This window comes from Dama dama, chromosome X, assembly GCF_033118175.1.
Source record: "Dama dama isolate Ldn47 chromosome X, ASM3311817v1, whole genome shotgun sequence".
In the NCBI taxonomy this organism is placed as follows: Eukaryota; Metazoa; Chordata; class Mammalia; order Artiodactyla; family Cervidae; genus Dama; species Dama dama.
In genome coordinates, this window is record NC_083714.1 from 114,875,404 (window position 1) to 114,901,126 (window position 25,723).

The window sequence follows — 25,723 nt, forward strand, 5'->3', positions numbered from 1 at the left end:
CATCTCTTAAATCTCCTGCATTGGCCTGGGGGTTCTTTACCACTAGTACCACCTGGGAAGCCCCCATTACTGTATAATCATGTGATATTTTTACTTCCAGTGTTACAGTGGAGAAAGCCTGGAAGAAAGGCACTCTTTGACTAGTTATATTAATTAAGTCAATAGGATCTACTGCACCAGTGACCCAAAGGTCATTGCTGGAGTTTTTGTTCATCTCTGTCATTGCAGTAGTTACACAGGAAAGGGAATGGAGGAAAGGGTAAAATGAAACAGGAGATAAAATAGTTTTGGAAAAAAAATAATACTAAGTCTTCCTTCCCTGGTTTTCTTTATTCCTGACAGTATAAATAATGTCTTTTTAAGAGGAAAAGTTAAGAAAGCAAATAAATCCCTATAGGCTTACTGGTTTGGGTTGAGAGCACTGTTAAATGGTGTATTCATAAAAAAAGACAGCTTTGGGACATTTTGAGGTAGTGACTACATTTTAACAAGGGAATGACACAAGTTCTTTCCCTTTGAGGGAAGAAGATTATACCTTCTCTGTGGTTCCAAGAATACCCAATAAAGAGATGAGAGTTCATTATTGTAGGGCAGCAGTCCCCAACCTTTTGGGCACCAGGGATGGGTTTCGTGGAAGACAGTTTTTCCACAGACTGGGGGTGGGGGTGGTTGCAGAATGCTTCAAGTGCATTACGTTTATTATGCACTTTATTTCTATTATTATCACATCAGCTCCACCTCAGATCACCAGGCATTAGATCTCCAAGGTTGAGGGACCCCTGCCATAGGGGACCATTTAGGAAGTGGAAGATTACTCAGGATCATGTCCTTTGTATGGAGGCAGTTTAAGGGTAAGCCCCCACAACCCACACAGCACCTCTTGGTTAAATTGTCCTTATACTCTCTGCTGAAAGAAGACAGTTTACAAAACTCCACTCTTTCTTTCTTAAGTGCTCCCAATAAATCGCCATCAACGTGAAAGTCACCTTTGTTATTTACAAGAAAAATTGAATTTTTTCCCCTGTAATATTATGTGCTTTCCCCCATCTCCCTACTAAATATGTTTTATTACATCTTCATCGCAGATCTAATTTGTAATTCAACTCGTACTCACTTGTTTAAGTCATAGCCATCTGCTGAAGAATATCAGTCAACTAGGCTGGAAACATTCTTCCAGTAGTAGAAATGGAATGTCAAGTTAATTACTTTTCTTGTCCTCTGTAAAATACATTACTTTTGAAAAGTTTCATTTATTTAACATTTGAACTAAAGATTTAAAATTATATCATAATAATTCAATACTACATGTTTTGTTCACCCACAAGAGACATCTAGCTCTAATTACATAATAATCCAGTGGTGCAAATTGTTCTTAGCTTGAAGAAAAATTAGAGGAAAATATAGACTAAAATGTGGCAAGCAGTAGATTTATGGAAATATCCAGTGCATGGTATGATGAGCTTCATGACAAGCACAAACATGAAAAAAAATTAAATTGCTCCTGCTGGAGAATTTGAACCTATGAAAATGTCACTAATGGACATTATATTCCTACTTAGGTATCTGTGGTTTTACCACTTGTTCACACAGGCTTCTTTAGGCTTGTAGTATTAAGTATTCATTACAGAAGAGAGATATGTGCTCTCGAAGGACCCTCCTTCCACAAATGACTAGAAAAAACTCCAGAGTTTGGACACAATTATAGCTGTTTTTCTAAGAATTTCATCATTTTACCTCCATAAGTGAATGTCTGTCTACCCCATTTGCCTGCAAATTGTGTTACATCAGCAAGATGGATCATTTGGCTTCCTTGTTGGTCCTAGGGGATATGAGCACAGCCCACAGGTCTGCCAGCAGCTGACTTCCTGGTAAATGTTTACTTATAAATTAGCGTGGGTGATAATTTATTAGAGCAATAAGCATAGATTACTTTTAATGGCATAGGCATTATGTGTTATGAACGCAGTATTTTATGTTTAGTTGAAGCAAATGTATATGATTATTAATATCATACCCAAATGTAGCTCAGAAATTGTGAATTAGAAAGTTTAAACCAAGTTAAGCCACATGTTCCAGTGCATCAGGAAGGTTTCACGGTGGCAAAGCAATATCATACCATTCACCTATAGCATGTGTTAGAATTTGTTTATTTCTGTGATTTGTTCTCTTCTCCTTTCCTCATAAACTGACTTATTCTGTTCCTGAAGAACATGGTTTCTCTCTTGAGAAGCATCAGCACATCAAAACTTTGGCTTCTGGAGCTGAGGCGAATAATCTGTCAGCAGGGACACCATGACAGCCTGGAATGACAGAGAAAGAGAAAGAAAGAAATGGGTAAACATTAGCAAGATCCTGCTTAGGGACCTATGGAAGAGGATCTGGGTTACAGCTTTGAAGGCCTATGGCAGACATGTTTTCCTAAGGAAATGATAAGGGGTCACTTCCAAACTAATACTTATTTTTATTAAGGGAGCTCATGAGGGATCATGCTGACCCAAATATATACACAATCACCATGCTTTTTTAGGCCTCATTCCAGGACCAGTGGGGGTGAGAGCCGAAGGGAGGTACCAAGGTGGTAGTCATGATTGGCTTTTCTAGTCATAAGTGAAGCCTACTATTGGCTGGTTATAGAGAAATAGAATTCCTCCCATCTTTGTGTTTACACTGTGGTTTGGATACTTTTAACCTAGAAAAGTTTAGAATAAATCAGATGTAAATTATTTAGGTTAATGAATAATGTCTTTCTGAATCTGGGTTCTCCTGAAAGAATATTTATAAGCTAGAGTACAGCTTCCCATCAGGCCATCAGCGGCAAACAGGAATTTTCACTTTTACTCTTCCCAATTTCCAAAATAACAATAGTAATTATATCAGAAACAGTGATGATGACAAATGCTGACTGAGTGCTTACTACGTACCAGACTAAGTGTCTTACCATCAACATTTGTCGTCATCACTGTTGCTGATATTATCACTGCACTAGGTACTGCAGTAAGGTAGAGAGAAGTGTTTGTAAATTAGCTCGTGTAACACAACAACCTTCTAAGGGAATCTCTGCTATTATCACTTATAGCTGAGAAACTCAAGCCTGGAAACAACACAGAACTGGGTTTGGACCCAAGTTTCTCTGACTCCACTCTTAGGAGGTAGTTTTACTGCCTTTCAGGTACTTGCTCTTGCTTCTTTTTTTTTTTTTTTTTTTGCATTCTTCCTTTTGTTTTATTTTTATTGAAATATAATTGCTTTACGATGCTGTATTGGATTCTGCTGTACAACGAAGTGAATCAGCTCTGAGTATACATATATCCCCTCCCTCTTGAGCCTCCCTCCCACATCCTCACCAATCCCACCCTTCTAGTTCATCACAGAGCACCAAGCTGAGCTCCCTGTGCTTTATAGCAATTTCCCACTAGCCATATATTTTACACACAGTGTATATATGTGTGTATATATGTCAGTGCTACTTTCTCAGCTCATCCACCCTCTTTTCCCTGTGTCCACAAGTCCGTTCTCTACATCTGCATCTCTATTCCTGTCATGCAAATAGGTTCATCAGTACCATGTTTCTAGATTCCATATAGATGCATTCATATATGATGCTTGTTTTTCTCTTACTTCACTTTGTATAACAGGCTCTGGGTTTATCCACATCACTACAAATGACTCAGATTCATTCTTTTTATGTCTGAGTGCTGTTGCTTTTTGACCAGACTATGTAATATCCTTTTCTACTGTGTGAGGTAGGAAGAGAAATGAAATACAGACAAGGGGACTGAAGCACAGGTATTTCCTGAGTGGTGGCAGTGAGGCGTGGATCTGTACCTGCCTGTCCTATTCCTTGACCACCATTTTCATGTGAATAAACTGGACTTAGAGGAGTTATGATACTTTCCCAAGACCACACAGAGAGCCAGAATTTTAACTTGATTTCCAAAGCCCATGTTCGAGAACCGAACAGTATTCTGTATTGCCTTCAGGCTACAAAAATGTATTGAGCACATATCATTATAGGGAGAGGACAGGAAACAAATGAAAAATAAAATATCAAGGACTGATAAATGTCACTAGAAAATTACAAAAAAAAAAAAAAAACAGGATAAAGGAGGTCAGGGAACCACTTAGGGTGGACAGGGAAAATCTTGTTAAAGACTGACATTTAAAGTTGAGATCTGAATGACAAGAAGAAGACAGAAAGGTCAAACACTAGGATAAGAACATCTTCCAGTAAAATATTTTAAGCTTTTTTATGGTTTCCTGGGGTCACCTCTTAGGTTTGGTATTATTTTTTAATGGTCATAGCATATGTCAAATTTATTTTCAAATATTAAATCTTAGAAAGTTAATTATGAGTAGAGCTGCTGCCAGATTTAGTTAGATACAGACATACATATATATATACATACATAAGTAGGCATTTCAGGTCAACAACAATTTTTCTTAAACTCCAAGTATGTTCCAAATATTACATAGGACATGTCTTTTGGTGGTGGTGTTTGGTCCCTAAGTCATGTCCGACTCTTGCAACCCCATGGACTGTAGCCTGCCAGGCTCCTCTGTTCATGGGGTTTTCCAGGCAAGAATACTGGACTGGGTTGCCATTTCCTTCTCCAGGGGATCTTCCTGACCCAGGTATCGAACCTAAGTCTCCTGCACTGCAGGTAGATTCGTTACTGATTGAGCTATGAAGAAAGCCCTTAGGACATGTCTATCCTAAACAATTATTTATTGTCTTAATAAATTGTCTAAACACCACACCACATTTGAAACTCCAAAGTAGCTGGGTATCCTGTATTTTATCTGGCACCCCTCACTTGGAGAGAAGAGATGGTAAAATACTGTGAACTACATTCGCAATGGTGTTGTATATCTAAAGGTCATCCTGATAGTAGTACTTTTAAGTGGCAGATTTTTTGCAGGGTCCTTTTAGGTTTCTTTAGCTCCACAGTAAAATTCGTAGGCAGAGGAAGAAACCCACCTCACGTTTTGTGAGTCCTGTAGCCTTAGTAATTATTGAAAAATATAAAAGCAAGCTTTGTGGTGAGGAGAGGGGGTGTGTGTGTGTGTGTGTGTGTTGTTTTCTTTCTTTCTTTTCTTTTTTTTACAAAGCGATCCAAAGGCCTGTGCACTATAGAGAGAATGATGTGATTACCAGAGTGTTCTGAAAAGCACTGCTGGAAATCTCCCAGTATGAAGGCCTTAAAAAGCTAGTGTGAGTGCTGAATGAGTACACGTTTGCTTTAAAAACGTTATATGCTTTTAGAACAAGCCCTTCACCTATTTAGTTATTACATTAGTCATTATGGGCGCCTCAGAACTTGAGGCTGATTGTGTCTCTCCTTCCTTCTTCTATCCTGACTGTAAATGAAACTGTGTGTGTGGAAATCCCCCTTCAGACAGTAGTGCTGCCCAGTAGGACTTTCTGTCATGATGGAAACATTCCCTGTCTATGCTGTCAAATACAAATAGTATAGCCACCAGCCCTATGTGACTATTGAACACTTAAAATGTGGTTAGTATGTCTGAGGAATTGAATCTTATATTTTATTATCTTTTAGTTCATTTTTGTTGTTTGGTTGCTCAGTTGTGTTTGACTCTTTGCAACCCCATGGACTGTAGCCCACCAGTCTCCTCTGTCCATGGAATTCTCCAGACAAGAATACTGGAGTAGGGTGCCATTTCCTTCTCCAGTTAGTTAGCTGAAGTCTAAATTTAAATAGCCACTAGTGGCTACTGTGTTGGATAGGGAGATTCTAGAGGAAAACAGGTATTGTATCTTTAGAACTTTCCAGAAGAATCTAGCAGAGCAGTGCTGAGCCTAAATGCCATTCTAAATAAGCCATCTAAGAATAATTTCTTTGCCTATAAAGTAGGAATTTAGACTAGATAATCTGTAAGGTCTCATCCCACTTGAAAATGCCATGCTTCTATGAATTGTACAGACTGTGCGGAGACTGAACAATATCTTTTTTTTTTTTTTTTAATCTGCAGTGCCTGGCAGAGAACCCGGCACACAGTAGATGCTCAGTATATGGTTGCTGAAATGAACTTAACTCAGTGGGACATCCACATCTTCCGGTTTGGAGACATAAAGAGGACAGCATGTGTGTCACCAACCCCCTTCCAGAATCCATGTTGGGTATCACTAGTTATATCACTCTTTCCTTCCAAGACCACAGGCAGGCTTAGAAGCTTCTGAACATAGGACTCCATGTAGCCTGCTGATGAGATTGAGGACCTAAGATTAAAAGTCATTTGAGCTATCATCTAGATAGCTCAACCTACTTATTTTATGTGGAAAGAAACTGAGACCCAGAGAGGTCACGCTTATCCAAAATAATATGGCTAACTAGTATCAAAGACAGTTACAGAATTCAAGTCTTCTCACTCCCAGTCAAGCATTCTTTCGATTTTAGATTCTTTACTTTCATTTTAATACGGCCGTGCATCTTGGTTTTTTTTCAAATATATTTACCCATTAGGGGAAATGGATACCTCAGGAACGTGGGAGATGGAGAGAGGATGGTAGGACTTAGATGGTGGAAAATGGGTGAGCATAAGACTTTACTGTGAATATGTGTATATATATATGTGTTTGTGCGTGTGTGTGTATAATATATATACACACAAGTGCATAATAAGCTCTTTAAAAATTCAGAAGTACAGAGCATCTTCATAATTATATTTTAGAAAATTTAGTTCCCCCTCCGGCCCCTGAATTTCTACAAAAGAATCTATTTTAACAGATTTGGGTTGATCTATATTTGTCATTGCCGTCATCTTCTGCTAAAGAGTAGAGCTTGAGGAAAATTCGTTGCTATGTTTCTTCCTGGGGTATACGGTTGGAGAGCTCACATTTTATTTTTTGGCATCTGGATCTTTGCTATTCAAAATGTGGTCTGCAGGAGAGCGGCATCTTCATTACCTGGTTGCTTATTAAAAATGCTGAATCTTGGGCCACATCTCAGACCAAATCCAAATTTCCACTTAACAAGTCCCTAGGTGATTCAAATGGATCAAATGGATTCAAATGGATCAAAAGCTTTAGAGGCACTGGTCTAAATGACATGATAATTGCCATTTTGGCCAAAGTTAGTGTCCTGATGCTATAAGCTGAAAGGTACAGTAAAAAAAAAAAAAAAAAAGTCATTTCTCTTATTAGATATGACAAACTTGGGCCTGATATACCACTTTTCATTGCAAAGGGAGTCATGTGTGTGTGTGAAAGTCACTCAGTCGTGTCCGACTCTTTGCAACCCCACGAACTATAGCCTACCAGGCTCCTCTGTCCATGGAATTATCCAGGCAAGAATACTAGAGTGGGTAACCGTTCCCTTCTCCAGGGGATCTTCCCAACCCAGGGATTGAACCCAGGTCTCCCGTATTGCAGGCGGATTCTTTACCATCTGAGCCAGCAGGGAAGCCATCCTGGAGCTCAAATCTCTGCTGGTCACTGCATTAGATCAACAATGAAGATGATAGTGGTGATGATAATTACAATAACAATATTTACAGTGTATTAGATAACATGCTAAATGTTTTGTATATGTGCATTCTCAGTCATGTCTGAATCTTTGCAATCCCCTGTAGCATGGCCTGCCAGGCTCCTCTGTCTATGGGATTTCCCAGGTAAGAATACTGGAGCCAGTTGCCATTTTCTCCTCCATGAAAGCTACAATGGATTATCTGGCACTTAGTTTCCAGGGCACTAGGTACCAGGCTATGGGAAGCTCTGTCAGCCGTGTTTTGGTTATCAAAGAAGCACAGTGCTGTTGGGGCAGTTTTCCTGCCTCTGTTTCTAAATATGTGATATACAAGAATGAATTGTTCTGGGAAGTGCCTAATGTCTTTTAACAAATTCCTTTTTATTTCTCTACCTGAAGTAGACTTTTTTTGTTTTCCAGTAAGACCCTAACTGATATAGTAATGGAGATCAGTTAAATCACCAAAAACTAAAAAAATGGTGGTACTAAATTATGGCCCTGGAGTGTTCCATTTTCCAGAGAAAAACATGGTATTTGAGATATTGTAAAGCAGAGATGTGAGGTTAATGTTTCCAAGAATAGTGGTGGTGAAGATGAAACTAGTGGCATTTTGTTAAAGGGACTAATAATTTTTAAGATTAGTCTTGCTGCAATTTTGGTAATGTTCTATACCTAAGAACAAATGTTTCTCTACTGTCTAAAGCCAGTAGAGAACCAAACAATTACCTAGGCAATGATAGAAGGGAAGAAAGAGAGGAGGAAGGAAATAAGATTTCTTTGAATGCCCATTTTGTGCCAGGCACTGAATTAGGGGCTTCTGTAAACATTAACAAGGGGATTATAAAATTATTGTATAAGAATTATACAACCTATCATGGTTGACAGGCAATGGTGGCTGGTGTTCAGGCTGATCAACAACGGTAAGAATTTTTACTAAAATAGATACATTTACGTGGGGGGTCAGTCTTACTCCATTAAAAATACACTATACATGCTTTAAGCACTAATGATCTATTGTGAACTTTCTGGAAAAAAAAACAGATACCATATGAGCAAGTAATGTATGTGGGTAATACCAGCTGCTTATTGTTTACCAAAAGGCGTGAATGACCAAGTTGGGGCCACACAGAGAACTCCCCATCCTCCAATCCCCATTTCTTGCTTACCATGATTGTCCACTTTCTGTTTTCGGCCTCTGGGAATACAAGAGATCGTGGAGAATAAAACACTTCATCATCCACTTCTTCTGGCTTTCTGGGCAAGCAGTGTAAAAATGTCCAGTCAGGGGCAGCAACTTTAGCAGTCTACAGAAGAGATGGAGATAAGACTGTGGTTTGACTCTTATATGTAGCTATCACATTTGTCTTCTTCAGAGTCAGCGTCTCTGACCTGGAGTCAAGTGAAGTCACTCAGTTGTGTCCGACTCTTTGTGACTCCAAGGACTGTAGCCTGTGTCACATTTGTCTTCTTCAGAGTCAGCGTCTCTGACCTGGAGTCAAGTGAAGTCACTCAGTTGTGTCCAACTCTATGTGACTCCAGGACTGTAGCCTGCCAGGCTCCTCCATCCACCGGATTTCCCAGGCAAAGATACTGGAGGGGGTTGCCATTTCCTTCTCCAGGGGATCTTTCTGATCCAGGGATCGAACCCAGGTCTCCCGCACTGCAGGCAGACATTTTATAGTCTGAGCCACCAGGGAACCTCAAAGGTCCATGCAAAGGGAGAGATAAAGGGGCAGACTGAGGATTTCAGCTCATGGCACCCAGCAGAAATGTATATGATACTTTCAGCTTATGAAACTTTCTAGTCATTTTTTTAATTTGGAAGATCACCACTCCAAACAAAACCACTAATTCAGTTTTCTAGTACTCTGTCTAGTGAGATAGTTTACCTTTCAATAAAGAATTCTACTAGGATAAGATGCGGATGAGAGCAAAAATCACCAATTACATCCCAATGTATTGGGTTCGCCAAAAAGTTCATATGGGTTTTTCCATAAGATGGTACAGAAAAACCGAAATTAAAAATTTGGCCAACCCAGTATATTAAAGGTTGCCTTTACATGATTGTATTATACTTTTTAACCTGCCTCCAAATTATGGTTTTTAGCACTTCAAGCGAATTTAATTACTGGTTAAAACAATGTTGAAAAAGAGCTCTGAGATAGGAGTGCATTAAACAGGATTATGGGCACTGTGCACTAGGTGATTCGTTCTTCATGTAAATGTTCTAACAATTTTAATTTTCTCTAACAGTTAATTCCTAAAAATTACATTTTCCCACTCATTTTCATTGTTCACTTACATATTCAAAACTACATTCCCCCATAAATTCTTCCCTCAAAATTACTGCCTTTGTGCTAAACCTTTTTTGTTTTGTTAAAAAAAAAAACAACACAATAGAAAATGGGCAAAGAATATGATATGTTATAATATGAAAGAATATGATAGCAGTTTATAGAAAAACATATAGAAATGGCCAATAAACAAAGATGTTTAACTTCATCAGTAATCAGAGAAACACAAATTTTAAAAAGCATGAGATACAGATTTTTAAAAATTACAAATGTAAATAGCAAATAAGAAATGGAGAGAGTGGTGGAAGTTATAAATTGTCAATTCTTTTTGGATGGGCAGTTTAGCAGCATTTCTCATATTTTAAAAAGTATATACTACTTCACCCAGAAATTCTTCTCCCTAAAAGAATTCTATTCTCTATAATACCTGCACAAAGGAATATATATATTAAGGATCTTCATTGCAGCATTGTTTGTAATTAGGATAATTGGAAATAGCCTAATTTTTTGACAGGAAACAGATAAAATAAGGCCCACTCATACTTTGGAATTCTATGCAGTCATTAAAAAGAAGGAAAAATGTAAAAAAAAAAAAAAGGAAAAATGTCTAAATGAATGGACAAAAAAATCTAAGATTTGTTAAGTGGAAAAAGTAAGTCAGAATAATATGTCTAATCTACCATTTATGATAAAGCATTAGAGGTGTAGGGGTGTGTGTGTGGGTGTGTATACGAATATGTAAATACACAGAAAAGGTCTGCAAAGAGACACATCAAATTGTTAAACAGTGGCTACCTCTGGGAATAGTCACGTTAAGGGGCTAGGGCAAATACAAATACATTTTCATTTTATTTTTCTAACTTTATTCTATTGTCATGTATAAATAAGGGGCTTGTATTTATATTTTAAATATTTTATCAATAAAACATCTATTGCAATTGCTTAATCCCTTTCTCCACCAAACAAAGGAGTTGCTCTGCAGACAGAATCCCAATGTACACCTGACTTTTAGGATATTCCTGCAGAACAGTGGTTCTCAATGCTTGACCCTGGGACAGCAGCATTGCACCACCTGGGAACTTGGCAGAAATGCAAATTCTTGGGTGCCACTCCTGACCTACTGATTTAGAATCCCTGGAGAAGTGGGGTTCTGCCAGCTGTGTATTAACAACTCCAGTCAATTCTCAGTCACGCTCAAGGTTGACAAGCCATGCTTCAGAGCTTAATGAAAGGCATCAGAATAGATGGAATTCCCCTGGGAGTGCCCTGGAGGCAGTTAGCAAAACTAAACTGGACTTAAAGAGTCCTTGGAAAGTATAGGCAAGGGCTAGCCCGAAGTACAGAACTATGGGGCTTTTCTTAGAGCAGAAATCAAAAGAAACTGCTTGCAACAGAAGTCGCCTAGTATATCCAAACAGATCGTCAAGCATTCTGATGCCTCTGCTGTTGCAAGAGGGAAAGGCTTGCTTCTCTCTTCTGCCTGGGTTTCAATTCCTTCATCCTGGACAAAAGTGTCTTTCCAAAGGGCAGAGCTCATCTTCAGGAGGAGAGAAATCACTGGGGGATACAGTCAGCGTGTCCTTGATAGGGAAGGAAAGGACGGTCTGCTCTCCCAAAAGTGATTGAGTGATTAGCTGATTCTGGCCTTTATGAATGGGATTAATGAACCTTCAGAGAGACATCAATTTGTACCTTCATTGTAACCTGGTAACCTTGGAAAGCCTGGAGCCGCTTTTTCTTCTCCTCTTCTTGTCCCATGCTTATCCAAGTGTCTGTAATTAATACATTGCCTCCACAAGCTGCTTCCAATGGATCATTTGTCAGCGACAGCTTGGTACCGTTCTGGCATACACAAGCAAGCTGGTTAAAGAACTTCACGAGACAGGGAAAGACAATAACACCTTTACATATAAGGAGCGTACCTCCTTGGCATACTGCTCCGCCAACTTGGTTATACTGAGATCCGGCTCATAACCCTGCATGGGAAAGAATTAACTGTTATTTGGTGTTTTTTTTTTTAATTATATATGCCTTCTTATATATGCATCACTTTCAACAATTCTCCTGCTCTCTTTCCTGTTTCTGCTTTAAGTTGTAGCCCAACCTACTGAACATGCCTACTCCCCATGTTCAGTAGAATATGACCTTGACATCTAGAATTTCAAAGCTTAAGAGTGCTTTTGGGAATTTAAAAAGGTAATCAGTTGCCCCATTTTGCTTTGATTATTTTTGACCTCTTTAGTCCTAAAGATAAATGGGGTGTGGTGCTTTCCAGCTCTTGGTAGCACCTTTTCTTGTTCCTCTAATAGTTTAAGAGGATTATATACATAAGTCTACAACTTACTGCATTTTTGTCTGAGTCTTTCTACAAGCTGTTTTTTTCTTTTTTCTTTTTTTTAATGCTTTTGTTTTCCTTTGGTCTGAAATGCTTTTTCCCACCCACTCCATGTGGATTAATGCTTTCAGGTCTCAATGCTCTCAGCTCAAATGTTTCCTCCTCAGAGAAACCTTCCCTCAGCGTCTCAGCTAAATACTAAGAGCCCACGCACACATCTTAGTCTCACCAGCCAGTGTTCTGCAGGCAGGGAGCTGGCTTTGAAATGGCCTTTGCATAGCAAATATACTGTTTTTGCTGAAATCTATGTGTTTGGGTTCGTTTGGTGAGGGCAGGGTCAGGACTTGAGTGAGGCACTCACTCACTGACAGTCGTGCAAACATGAATTTTGCACCCTAGGTTCCTTGCTTGCTCGCTCTGGTCTCAAATTTAGGTGAGGGGACACTGTGGGAACAGCTGAAGTCCCCCCAATTCTTCTAGACCCCACAGGTAGCCTGTCTGCCTCCATCCTCAACCTCCAATCTGCGCTGTACACAGCAGCAAGAATTATCTCCGAAGCCTTCAATGTTTACCACTTGTTCTATAAGTCGAAGCTGATTAAGGGTATCAAGGCTCCCTGCCGACATCTCTTGCTTCTGTCTCTTTTAATTTTTCTCAACATCTTGCTGCAGGAAAGCCAATCTCATTGTCATACTTGTACACGTCTTGCCCTTTGCTGCTGTCACAGCCTTTCATCCTTGAACACTTCCCCCTCTGTCCCCTCCTGGGCGTCTTTATTGGAACATGTCAGCTCCTCCTTTGTCAAAACCCTGGGCCAGCCCCACCTCCAGACCCTCCAAGTGGAAGGCTCGTCAGTCAAAACACCACCATTATTCTCAGCTTCCCCATCCTTCTCATTTTCCTGAATTCTTAGAATTGATTATGCCTCATTTTTATAAACTCTCAGTAGGCCACAGTGATGGGTGTGGTATGCCACCCAGATCGCCTTCCTGAGTAATGGACTTGTGCTCCAGCTGCTGCGCATGTGCTGGAAGATGGCTTTCAGCCGTCAGCCCTAGTTGGGCACTGGTGCAGCGGCAGAGATAATGCACCCAAGGTCGCACACCCTTCCAAGGCCACCTGCATTCAGGGACTGATTGACAGGGGGACATGAAAACCTGACTCCCTCCTCCCAACCTGTGACAACCCTAACTGGCCATCTCAGATCTAGAATTCTCTATCAGGTCAGCTGAGGCTGCTCTCGGGCCTGCATTGCAGTTTGACTTCTCCTGTTTTCTTCCTCTCCCTTCTCAAGGGCACGCTGTCATCAACAACCTGCAGTCTGAACTCTGTCTCAAGAGTCTGCTTCTCAGGAAACTCAGCCCACAACAGGGACGGTCAGGTTTATTCATTGGAAATTGTGTTTATTTACACGTGTTTATCTATCATGGTTCCTTCTCTCAATAAAAAAATTCTTGAGGATAGAAGCTATCAGATGGTGATGATTCCTGCAGATCTTTTCACAGTTTTATCACCCTCAATAGCCATAAATTCTGGAGCTTTGTTTATTGATATTTGGGGAAGGTAATTAATAAAGGCTTGCTAATTTAGTAACTCCTGTTGTGACCATTCATACTGGTAAACATAAATGAAGAGGCTTGGCTCTTACCCCAGGTACCTCCTGCCCTGAAAATTCAGCCTTCCCTCTGGAAAGCAGGTTTTATACTTCCAAGTATAATCATTCTTAGGAAAGGAATCAATAAGTACTTAGAGAATCAACAGAGTGGTTTGGAAATTACAAAATCACCCAACCTTGCATGCATTGGGCCATGACTGAGAATACAAAGAGGAATTTTTACTCACAGCTAAGCTTTCAGTACTAAATCACTCATTGGCTTTCACATAAATCTTAAAACCAGATGAAGATGATTAACAGACCCAGTTCAGTCTAAATACTCACTTAGAACAATGTTAAAATCATTACCACCAATAGTTTATGGAACAACTTTACAATCCAGGACAAAATTATGTATTCTCAAACATGTAAATTATTCTTGGTTAAAGGATGGGGAACCTGCTAGCTTTATCTTTAAAGGAAATGAGTCTGCTTATAAATTGATGGAGCACCTTCTACACTTCAGACTTTCCAGAAGACTTTTAAAAACTCTTACTCCCACCCAGATTTAACCAGGTTTTAGTGCTTGTTATCATTTAAATGAGTTTTTGCATAAGAACAATACTGAAATTACTCTGTAACATTGGAATTTTTCCCTTTGATGTTAATAAAACATCTTGGACATGCAATAAAATGTTTAAATCATGTATTTCTCCAACAGAATTAAAACCTTTCCAAAAACACCTTATAGCAGGGAGCAATCATTGTGAATATATATTTTATCTGTAAAATTGTTTGTATTAATATAGAGCCCTTCCTCAGACTAGATTTGCAGCAACAGTGTGCTAAGTTTTCCCATAAAATGAAGAACTACCTTATTCACATGTCAGATCTGACCTTTTATCTCAGTTTTTGCTGAACGAGAGAGAATTCTCTCTTATAAGAGTTAGCTCTCTGAGTCCCCAAAGTTTACTATATATAACAGGGTGGCACCCTATGCTGCCTACCTGGCATTTCTTCCATGGCAAGTGTATTAGGTAGAAGAATGTCTTCCAAACATTTATTCCACACCAGAACCTCAGAATGTGACCTTTTAAAAGTATTTTTATTTATTTGTCTGTGTCGGGTCTTAGTTGCATGCTCAGGATCTTAGTTTCAGTATGTGAGATCTTTTATTGCAGGCCACAGTCTCTATAGTTGCGGTGTGCAGGCTCCAGAGCATGTGGGCTCACTAGTAGAGGCTTATTTGCTCCGAGGCATGTGGGATCTTAGTTCCCTAACCAGGGATCGAACCCATGTACCCTGCACTGCTAGGTGGATTCTTAACCACTGGACCACCAGGAAAGTCCTAGAATGTGACCTTTTTTTAGAAGTAGGGTCTTTGCAAATGTACGTAGTTAAAAGGAGGTCATACTGGGCTCCAAAATCACTGCAGATGGTGACTGCAGCCATGAAATTAAAAGACGCTTATTCCTTGGAAGAAAAGCTATGACCAACCTAGACAGCATATTAAAAAGTAGAGACTTTACTTTGCCAACAAAGGTCCATCTAGTCAAAGCTATGGTTTTTTCCAGTAGTCATGCATGGATGTGAGAGTTGGACCAAAATGAAAGCTGAGCACCAAAGAATTAATGCTTTTTAACTGTGGTGTTAAAGAAGACCTCTTGAGAGTCCCTTCGACTGCAAGGAAATCCAACCAGTCCATCCTAAAGGAAATCAGTCCTGAATATTCATTGGAAAGACTGATGCTGAAGCTGAAACTCCAATACTTTGGCCACCTGATGCAAAAATCTGAATTATTGGAAAAGACCCTGATGCTGGGAAAGATTGAAGGCAGAAGGAGAAGGGGACAGCTGAGGATGAAATGACTGGATGGCATCACTGACTCAATGGACATGAATTTTTGTAAGCTCTGGGTGTTGGTGATAGACAGGGAGGACTGGTGTGCTGCAGTCCATGGGGTTGCAAAGAGTCGGACACGACTGAGCAACTAAACAGAACTGATACTGGATTAGGGTTGGTCTAAGTTTAATATAACTGCTATCCTCATAAGAAGAGGAACATGTGGACAGAGAAATGGGCCTAAATTAAGAATGATGGAGGCAGAGGCTGGAGTGATGCAGCCACAAGGAAAGGAATGCCTGAAGTTACCGGAAGTGGGAAAGAGACAAGGACAGATCCTCCCCTAGAGGTATTGTGAGTTGTGTGTATGTGTGGTGGTGGTGGGGTGTGGTCCTGCCAACACTTGGATTTTGGACTTCTAGCCTCCAGAGCTGTGAGAGAATACATTTCTGTTGTTTTAAGCCGCCCAGTTTGTGGGAATTTGTTATGGCAGTCCTGGGAGACTAAGGCAGCAGGGTACATTGACTCGAACTGGTTCAGCAAGAACACAAGGGGAAAGTATTTTCTTTTGCCTTGTTTGTTGCATTTGGTTTTGGCAAGATGCAGCGGACAATGCTGGTGCTCTACCCAGAGGCCCTCAGAGGACCCCGATCTACATCTTTTGCCCCCTCTCCCCTTTTCAGTATGCTTTTAAATATGCTTATTTATTTAGTTTTAGTTTTGGCTGTGCTGGGTCTTCATTGCTGCACCAGGGCTTTCTCTAGTTGCCATGAGTGGGGGCTACTCCCTAGTTGCGGTGTGCAGGCTTCTAGAGCATGGGCTTCAGGAGTTGCAGTTTGTGGGCTTAGTTGCTCAATGGCATGTGGATCTTCCCTGACCAGGGATCGAACCTGTGTCCCCTGTATTGGCAGGCAGATTCTTAACCACCGGACCACCAGGGAAGTCCCCATCAGTGTGCTTTTAATACCTAACACTCAGCTCTTCTTTAGGAGATGGCCCTCTGACTCCCCAGCTGCTCTTCCTGCCAAAGTGGGAAGCTGCTATATTGGGCACAGAGAGCTCATCCTGGTGCTCTGTGACAACCTAAAGGGGTGGGATGGGGTGGGGGGTGAGGTTCAGGAGGGAGAGGAAGATATGTGTACTTGTGGCTGATTCACATTGTTGTATGGCAGAAGCCAGCCCATATTGTAAAGCAATTATCTTCCAATTATATATAAAAAAAGAATCCAAAGATAAAATCTGAAACTAGTAAAAAACAAAGAAAAAAAGTTCCAGAGGATTCACCATCCACCTCTCCACACTGCCCTTGACCAATGACTGGTTCCAAGGATAAAAGCCCATCCTCCCTGTCTCAAGTTAGGACAACACTGGGGCATAACCTCCACTCCAGAGCTCGCCTGTTGGATCAGCCTGAAGCACTATGTCTGACATGGCATTTGGGTGACCAGATCACACTAGTTTGCCTGTGGCCTTCCTGGTTTTAGCACTGATAGTCCCATGTCCCTAGAAATCCCTTAGTCAATCTTAAACTCAAGAAGCAGAAGCAGAGAGTGAGTTTCAGGCCTCACACACTCACCTCTGAATGTCTTAGGTTATCAGAGTGAACTATGGCAGTGACCACTGAGATAACAGCAAACACATGCTCAGCCAGAAACACATTGGTGCACAATATTATAAATCATCGTCCTTTAATGGAAAGGTCAATTCTGTCCTTTGTTTCTGCAATGGCTTCTATTTAGGGGCATTTTCCTTCCAAAAGATTCCTGATCAGAAATCATAACTAATAAGAAACGTAACAAAAAAATTTAGTAGAGATGGGTTATGTAAAAGGTTCTGTGGGGATCACTCAGAACTGGTTTGTGTATGAGTCACTTGTAGGATTAGTTTTTATCCTCTAAAAGGCCTACACATTCTGTATGAGGCTAGGAGTATCTTTTTTTAATTTTTTTGAAGTTTAGTTGATTTACAATGTGTTAATTTCTGCTACACAGCAAGGAGACTCCATTATATATAAAAAGAACATGCATACATATATGTAAACATATAATGTACATATTCTTTTCCATTCTGGTTTATCACAGGGTAGCAAATATATTTCCCTGTGCTGGACAGTAGGACCTTATTGTGTAGCCGTCCTATATATACTAGTTTGCATCTATTAATCCTATACGCAAAGCTGGGAGTATTGTAAAATAGGGCATCTCTTAGGAAGATCTGCACTTTTTTATTTTAGTGTATTTATTTATGGACTTATGTAATTATGTACATAGAACATTTACATGTTAAGAAATTTAAACCATATAAAAGGATATATTGCAGAAATAAAGTCTCCCTCCTACCTCTAACCTTGAACCTCCCAGCTTCACTTCTCACAGACAACAATTATTACTAGTTTCTTGTATATCAAAAGGGTTACTTTGGACCTATAAAAGAAGGCACGTTCCCATTCCCATACATCCTGTGAGAGATTTACAGCAGGATAGGAAGTAGGGTGGGTCAGCTTCACAGCCAGGATTCAGATTTAAAAGACTGAAGGACCCTTGGATTTGAGTTTTGAAACACTAAGCTGATGCAGACGCTATCACTGTGTCCTTCACATTAGATTGAATTTTTTTTCACCAAACTGTAATATTCGAACAATGACAGCATCTTCCCCATGCCTTGAGATTTCTAGGCTGTCTGGATTTCATTATTTTCTTCAGCCTTTGTGGTAGCAATACACAAGAAAGCCAGTCATCATAATGGCTGGTTTCAGGGCATTCAAAGGGATAATTCAGACATGCTTTTAACACAGAAACTCACAAGATGAAAGGCATCAGCCAAGATTATCTCTTTTTGTAGAGATGGGAAATTGGACACTCAAGAGGCCAGATAGCTATAATAGTAGGGACAGCAACATAACCTAAATTTTGTGGCCTCAACTGTGCTCTCCTTGAATGGAAGAGAGGTTTGTTTTTCACTAGGTAATTGTATCTGGGAATGATTTCAAAGGGGGGTTAGTTTCAAGGCAGAAAGTTTCCCTACCTTTGGGGTAGCCACCTGAAGGTGCATCCCGAATTTCGCCGCACTCATCATGATGGAGTGCAGGATGTTATTCCCATCCCCAATCCAGCTGAGGGTAAGGCCTTTCAGAGAGCCATAGTGTTCCTAAAAGGCAAGGGATGGAAGAAATTACATCCAGGAGAAAATCCACTTCTGTGAAACAATTGTTAGAGCTACTATAAAAGAAACAGTCCACATCTCAATTTTAAATGCTTTGTTGGAATGAGAAAACTACTTTTTTTTGCATTATACAGAGCAATTTGATAACATGAAGGTACAATCACCAAAAAGAAGTCCTGATTACCAAAAAATATCCTAATATCTTAAGCCAAGACACCATATGAACATATGAAGACTCATATTTTCATATATCACAAATCTGAATCTTTGTTGCATTTGTTCTTTCATTCAACAAATTGAGAACCATCCATGTCCAGACACTGTCCTTGGCCCTGGAGATATAACAATGAACAAAGGAGACAAAAACCTCTGCCTTAATGAAGCTTATACTTGTTGGAATAAGAGGGGAAATATAGTGCACCTAGAACAATATAGCATGGGTATTGAGAATGTTCCTGTTTATATAGCTGAAAAACCATTAATATACTTGATTTCTTATGGATATTGACATGGACAGTTAAAGTATGAACACATGCTTGGAAATCATAAATACAAACACCAAGATAAAATGTCTTTGAGGGGTTGGAGGAAATGGGATCAAAGATAGTTACACAGCGGACTTCAAAGCTACCTGTAATATTTTTTGGCCACGCTGCATGGGATTGCAGGATCTTAGTTCCCTGACCAGGGATTGAACCTGCACCCCCTGCAGTGGAACCCTGGAGTCTTAACCACCAGACCACCAGGGAAGTCCCTGTAATATTTTACTTAAAAACAAAAAATTCTAAAGTAAGATTTGCCAAAACTGCATAATGGGCACATGAGTGTTTGTTTTACTTTTCTTGAAGTGTCTGTAGGTTTCATATATTGTATACATTTATATAAAGAGATTTAAATGTAAGTGTAAAGATTTTAAGATTTTTAAAAGAGAAAGGCTAACTAATTTGGAGATCACAAATTAGTTAAGTGGTTAAGTTAGGATGTAAATCCAGGTCCATCTGATTTAAATTCCATGCTCTTAACAAGCTGCTATTTATTCATTCAACTCCTACTTTGAGCATGTCTGTTATGAAGGCATTGCACCAGGTCCTGCAGGGGACAATATGATGAATAGAATATTTCACTGTCCCTCATGAATATATAAACTAGTAATGATGAAACCCCAGAAAGAAGCATTAAATTATCTGGCATATATGTAAAGCCATACCTACAAACAGCTGCTTGGTGTCTAACATAGTATATCCTCTCTGCATTCATCTTATCTTCATCACCAAAGAGTTTCATTTTGAGTTTAACCTCACATTTACATGTGTGTAGCATATTCAAATGAGGAGCAAGGTGGAACTGTCCAGTTTGCTCTGTCTCCCAGAATAGTTCATAGATGCAGAAACCATGGTTGTTAGGATTCCCAGTGGCAAGACTATGTAGATTGGCTGTGGCAAACCCAACAGGATGAATCTTCTGAAGTTATTCAGGTTCATAATTTGAAGGGACGTGGCTAAATCTGCACCTCCATTCTATGAATTCTGCATGCTCTTAACTCCAGTCTTAAGCAGTTTATTTAAAATAATAGCAAACGGCCTTTTTCTCGGAAAGTGATTTAGTAATTGGCCATTTTGAATATTCAAAGCACTCTCCATCAGTCTTCACTCCCAAATCACAGAACCTGACATATTATGCATGACATAAAGATGTTTCCATTTTCTGGGCTCCAGCACTCCCTGTTCATCCACTGTGTTAAGTAAATATGGCACCCAAAAAGCAAAGGTTTGAGAACTGAAGTGTCTTCTACTCTGTTTTCAGTAATGCCCTATCTTCCTTGGATATCAAGTTGTACACATATGCTATGCATCTCTGCCAAGATGTTATTTGAAAACAAAACACCAATACCACAATTTAAATGCTTCCATTTAGAGCTACTTAGGAATTATTTATTGATTTTGCTCTTGTGTGAGGCAAAGAAGTAAGCCAACCTGGAGCGTGAGGTAATCAGCCAGGATCTGGATAGGATGGTACAAATCCGACAACCCATTGACAATTGGAATGGATGCTTCTTTAGCCAGGATGTCCAGATCTGATTGTTTGTACACTCGCGCCAGCACGGCATCTGTCATGCTAGACAACACACTGTGGCAAACCAAGAAAAGATCATCCAAGTTGATTAGGCTTAATAATTCCTTCTTAATTTAGGATCTTAAAGAGTCATAAGAAATGCTAATACATGAGAATTTTTACTGTTAAAACTACCTATCAACATGACAGGTTTAAAAGCTAATGATAAATATGTAATCATTACAGAAGCCAGATGTTGTTCCCCTGATGTCTTAGCCAGTGACCCCTGATTTTAGTATTTTTTGTGGTGCTAAGAAGCCAATTGTGGGCCCATCAATTGTAATGATGAACTATAATTGATATATGGCAGTTGGTAAAGTTGAAAGGGACAAGACCAAAGACAAGATATATAGAGAAAAATTAATAAACTGGATTGTGGAATTTGGGATGGGGGACATCACCCCTCAAGTATGCAGTTTCACTATAAAATGGAAAGTAGCAGTGTGGCAACCGTAGGGGTTCACACACAGATTGTTTTTCAAGAGAGAACCTTCTTGAAGGAGTGCCATTAGCTGACAGCCTCCAGCTGCTGCACCTTTGGGATCTGCCACAGCATTTCTGCCAAAGCCACACCCTCCCCAGCCTGTTCCCACCAAGGGCCAAGCACAGTGGGGTCCCCAGAGCTGGGCCATTCTGCCTGACGTGGGACGTCTCTGTTGGGCAGCGAAGATGGATATAATTATTCTAATTTTATTGCTGAAGGACCTGAAACACAAAGTTTAGTAACTGGCCCCAGCTCACACAGCTAATTACATTGGAAGAACTCATCTTCAAACCAAAGTCAGTTTAATTTCAAAAATCCATGTTCTTACCATTATAATACATTGCCTCAAATGCGCAGATGATAAAAACCTGGAATGAGGATCTGGGATCCAGAGCTTAAGTTCTCTCCATGTGTCAGAGTGATGGTGGTCCCTCAGCTAAAGTTTTAGCCTTACAAAAATAACAGGGATGGCTTTTTGTTTAAAATCTTGCTTTTTTCATTATTATGTCTTATTTCTTATTAAAGGGAAACCCCACAGCAGAGGCTTCTAGTCATTTCAGTTTTAAGGAACTCTTTACAATGGCAAAAAAGGGAAAACTTCTCATGATAGTAGTTTTATTAAATATAGAGTCATTATTATAAGGTATCCTTATATCTTATAGGTTAGTTATTGTAAGTTAGTCTTATAATAAGTTATTATTATAAGTTAGTCTTATAATAAGTTATTATTATAAGGTAGACTTTGTAATTTTGACTTTCTAACTTACTAGCTTGGACATGTTATTTAATTTCTCTATAACTTGGTTTCTTCATCTGTAAAGCCATAATAACAGTATCTATCTCATTGTGGTATTGTGAGGGTTATATGAGATAACCTATATAAGATGCATAGTATGATGCCTTGTTCATGGTGAAAGATCAAAAAGTAGTTGATGATATTACCATGTCAAAAGAAAATGTATAAAAACTAAAGCTAGTATGTATTTAGTAAGTATTTCATGGATTTATATTTAAATCATCATATATTTGGAAAATTAATCCTTTTTATATGTCTGAGCAACAGACTGGTTCCAAATCAGGCAAAGAGTATGTCAAGGATGTATATTGCCACCCTGCTTATTTAACTTATATGCAGAGTACATCATACGAAAGGCAGGGCTGGATGAAGCACAAGCTGGAATCAAGATTCCTGGGAGAAATATCAATAACCTCAGATATGCAGATGACCCCACCCTTGTGGCACAAAGCAAAGAAGTAAAGAGCCTCTTGATGAAAGTGAAAAAGGAGAGTGAAAAAGTTGGCTTAAAACTCAACATTCAGACAACTAAGATTATGGCATCCCGTCCCATCGCTTCATGGCAAATAGATGGGGAAACAATGGAAACAGTGACAGACTTTCTTTTCTTGGGCTCCAAAATCACTGCAGATGGTTACTGCAGCCATGAAATTAAAAGATGCTTATTTCTTGGAAGAAAAGCTATGACCAACCTAGACAGCATATTGAAAAGCAGAGACATTACTTTGCCAACAAAGGTCCATCTAGTCAAAGTTACGGTTTTTCCAGTAATCACGTATGGATGTGAGAGTTGGACTATAAAGAAAGCTGAGCACCAAAGAATGGATGCTTTTGAACAGTGGTGTCAGAGAAGACTCTTGCGAGTCCTTTGGACTGCAAGGAGATCCAACCAGTCCATCCTAAAGGAAATCAGTCCTGAATATTCATTGGAAGGACTGATGCTGAAGCTGAAGCTCCAATACTTTGGCCACCTGATGCAAAGGGCTGACTCATTTGAAAAGACCCTGATGCTGGGAAGGATCGAAGGTGGGAGGAGAAGGGGATGACAGAGGATGAGATAGCTGGATGGCATCACCAACTCAATGGACATGAGTTTGTGTAAGCTCCGGGAGTTGGTGATGGATAGGGAGGCCTGGTGTGCTGCAGTCCTTGGGGTCGTAAAGAGCTGGACACAACTGAACAACTGAACTGAACTGATATGTCCGAGACATTATTTACTCAGTCCATAGAAAACTGTTGGTGCTTATAAAATTCAAGCACCACTAAAAAAATTCCTTTCTCACAGGGATTAGATAATCAAAGATTAAAAATCATATTCCTGCAACAACATTTTCTAGACTTGGATTTATTTTTTCAGCTGAGATGTGTGGCATGCGGAATCCTAGTTCCCCAACCAGAGATGGAACCCATGACCCCTGCAGTGGAAGTGCAGAGTCCTAACCACTGTAAGTCCTTGGACTCATATTTTTTTTTTCATATTTTCATAATTTCTCATACCCATAGCTTCCAGATTTTCAGATTTCATGGATCAGCAAAATTTCTCAAGCCATATGGCAATCAACATAAGATTTCTAACTTTTTGTTTAGAAAACTAAGGACATGAGAAACAAACAAACATATAAAATATGTTAATATCTTCATTTTGTAAAAGAAGACATTTTAACAACAAAAAAAAAGTGTGAATGACTTAATCTCAAAAATCATCCTTGAGCTTGAATTAATTTTGCTTTTTGAAATTGAGTCTATTGTCTTTATTTTCTCATTTTAAAACGTCTGATGAAAAATTCCTCTGGCAGGGCATCAGGGGAGGGGGTCAAGACTTGGAAACCAGTGCTCTGAGCTGTCTAAGCACATCGTACATTGCAGTTTGAAAGAGGTGACTGAAAGAGCCACTTTAGAGTTTCTCCTGTGAAACAGGTGATATTTGATTGTTGACTAAGGTCAGGATCTTTAATTTTTGCTGCATATGAAAGTCACCCAGAGAATTTCTTATACTCTTGAGGCCCAGGCCATAATCTCTATCAATTTTGTCAGAAAAATATAAACTCTAGAGGTGCAACCTACTGATCAGCATTTTTTAAGGCTTTCCTTAAAAATTTCCAGGAAATTCCAGTGTGCAGCCAAGGTTAAGAACCAAAGCTGGAACCTCACTGCTCAAATAAACAGTATCAGCATCTAACCTGGGGCTTATTAGAACTGCAGAATCGCAGGCCCAACCCTGAATCAAAATCTGTATTTTAACATGGTTTCCAGGTGATTTATTTGCATTTTAAAGTTTGAGACTTCTTATAAAGAGGAAATTGATGCCACCATATTTTCAAAAGTAGCCAGAAAGATAAAGAACATTACACCATCCATTCTTTTCTTTGAAACCTAACCAGCCTCACCCCACTCCACAGAAATCAAGAGATCAAGAGATGGCAGCCCACAGTGACAGAGGACTTTGTCCACAATCTCATTGGCAGAGAATGCTTTCTAGTTCAGTTGAAAGAGAAAAGCATCTCAAATCCTGAAAAATGAATCATTTACTCTCTTCCATTAAGGCCTCCATCTTTAGAGCAACCACCTAGCTTGATCAATCTCATGCCCTAAGGCAATGGTTCCCAAACTTAGGTGTATATTAGAACTAAGTGAATAATAAACCACAGAGGTTCAAGCTCCTGAAATAGAGTAGACTGGGTCTTTGTACTTTTACCAAGTTCCCCAAGTAACTCAGATAACCTTCCAAAGTTTTTGAACCACAGTCCTAAGACATAGGCTATTATATTAAAAGAATTTTAGATCTTCTCCCTTTTTTCAAGATTACAGTACAAATTTCCTTCACAGTACAGATATACTGACATTTCATACTACAGAATACAGGTTTTTTTAACTCTACATTGGGAAAGTTATTTAGATTGTGGTAGATATACCAATAAGGTCTATAATTATAAATAATTATCAATTTCCTTTTTCAGAAGAATTGGTTAATTTTATGATAGTTAAAATCCTATGAGAGAGCAGTAGAGGGGTGTTTGACCCCAAAGGACATCTTTAAATATGCATCACTTCCCTCAGTGTGTAGAGATCGGATTAAAAAAACAATCTGGATTAGCAGATTGCCCTTGACCTTCTGGAATCTCCCAGTCAGAAGAACTGATCTGACTTCCGTTGTAGCCTCTCAGATAGTTGTAGGGAGCTAGTACTGTGGGCTGCCAACCTCTTGGTTCATGAACTCTACAATGCCCTGTTTTGTAAATGTTATCTTAATCTCATAGTTGAGAAAACCAAGGCTTTTGAAAGCCTTGAAGTAATTACAGCAAGGTTAGGAAAGATTGAAGAAAAGTGAGGCTGACAAAGGGAAACACTGGGAGAGCAATTAGAGAAGTCAATGTCCTATACACTTGAAATTTTCAAGAATATTGAAAAAGGGCAGTTACTGTTCCCTGCCTTGAACAATTCCAAGAGTTCTGGAAGCAAAGAAGCCAACAGGCAAGCAGGTATTTACTTGCCCTGTTTATAACATGGACTTCGTATCCCTGGGACCTTTATGGTATAGTCTCATAGAATAGTGACCGGTCTGCTTTTTGAGGTTGCCCAACACCTCCTAGAACAGAGGTTCTTGACCTTGGCTGCACACT

The 25,723-nt window shown here is 39.5% G+C and overlaps 1 protein-coding gene across 1 annotated transcript in view; it reads right to left on the minus strand.

Annotated features, from left to right (window-relative positions):
* Window positions 1–1,286: 1,286 nt before the first annotated feature.
* The window catches only part of OTC (ornithine transcarbamylase), a 66,457-nt gene continuing 42,020 nt past the window's right edge, over window positions 1,287–25,723 (minus strand). Inside the window, exons 5-10 of the mRNA XM_061136413.1 lie at window positions 20,685–20,838; window positions 18,574–18,696; window positions 11,701–11,754; window positions 11,471–11,620; window positions 8,651–8,788; window positions 1,287–2,300 (exon numbers count right to left, since the gene is read on the minus strand). Coding sequence (XP_060992396.1) covers window positions 2,241–2,300; window positions 8,651–8,788; window positions 11,471–11,620; window positions 11,701–11,754; window positions 18,574–18,696; window positions 20,685–20,838 — 679 coding nt within the window. The 3' untranslated portion in view covers window positions 1,287–2,240. The remainder of the gene's footprint in view (window positions 2,301–8,650; window positions 8,789–11,470; window positions 11,621–11,700; window positions 11,755–18,573; window positions 18,697–20,684; window positions 20,839–25,723) is intronic.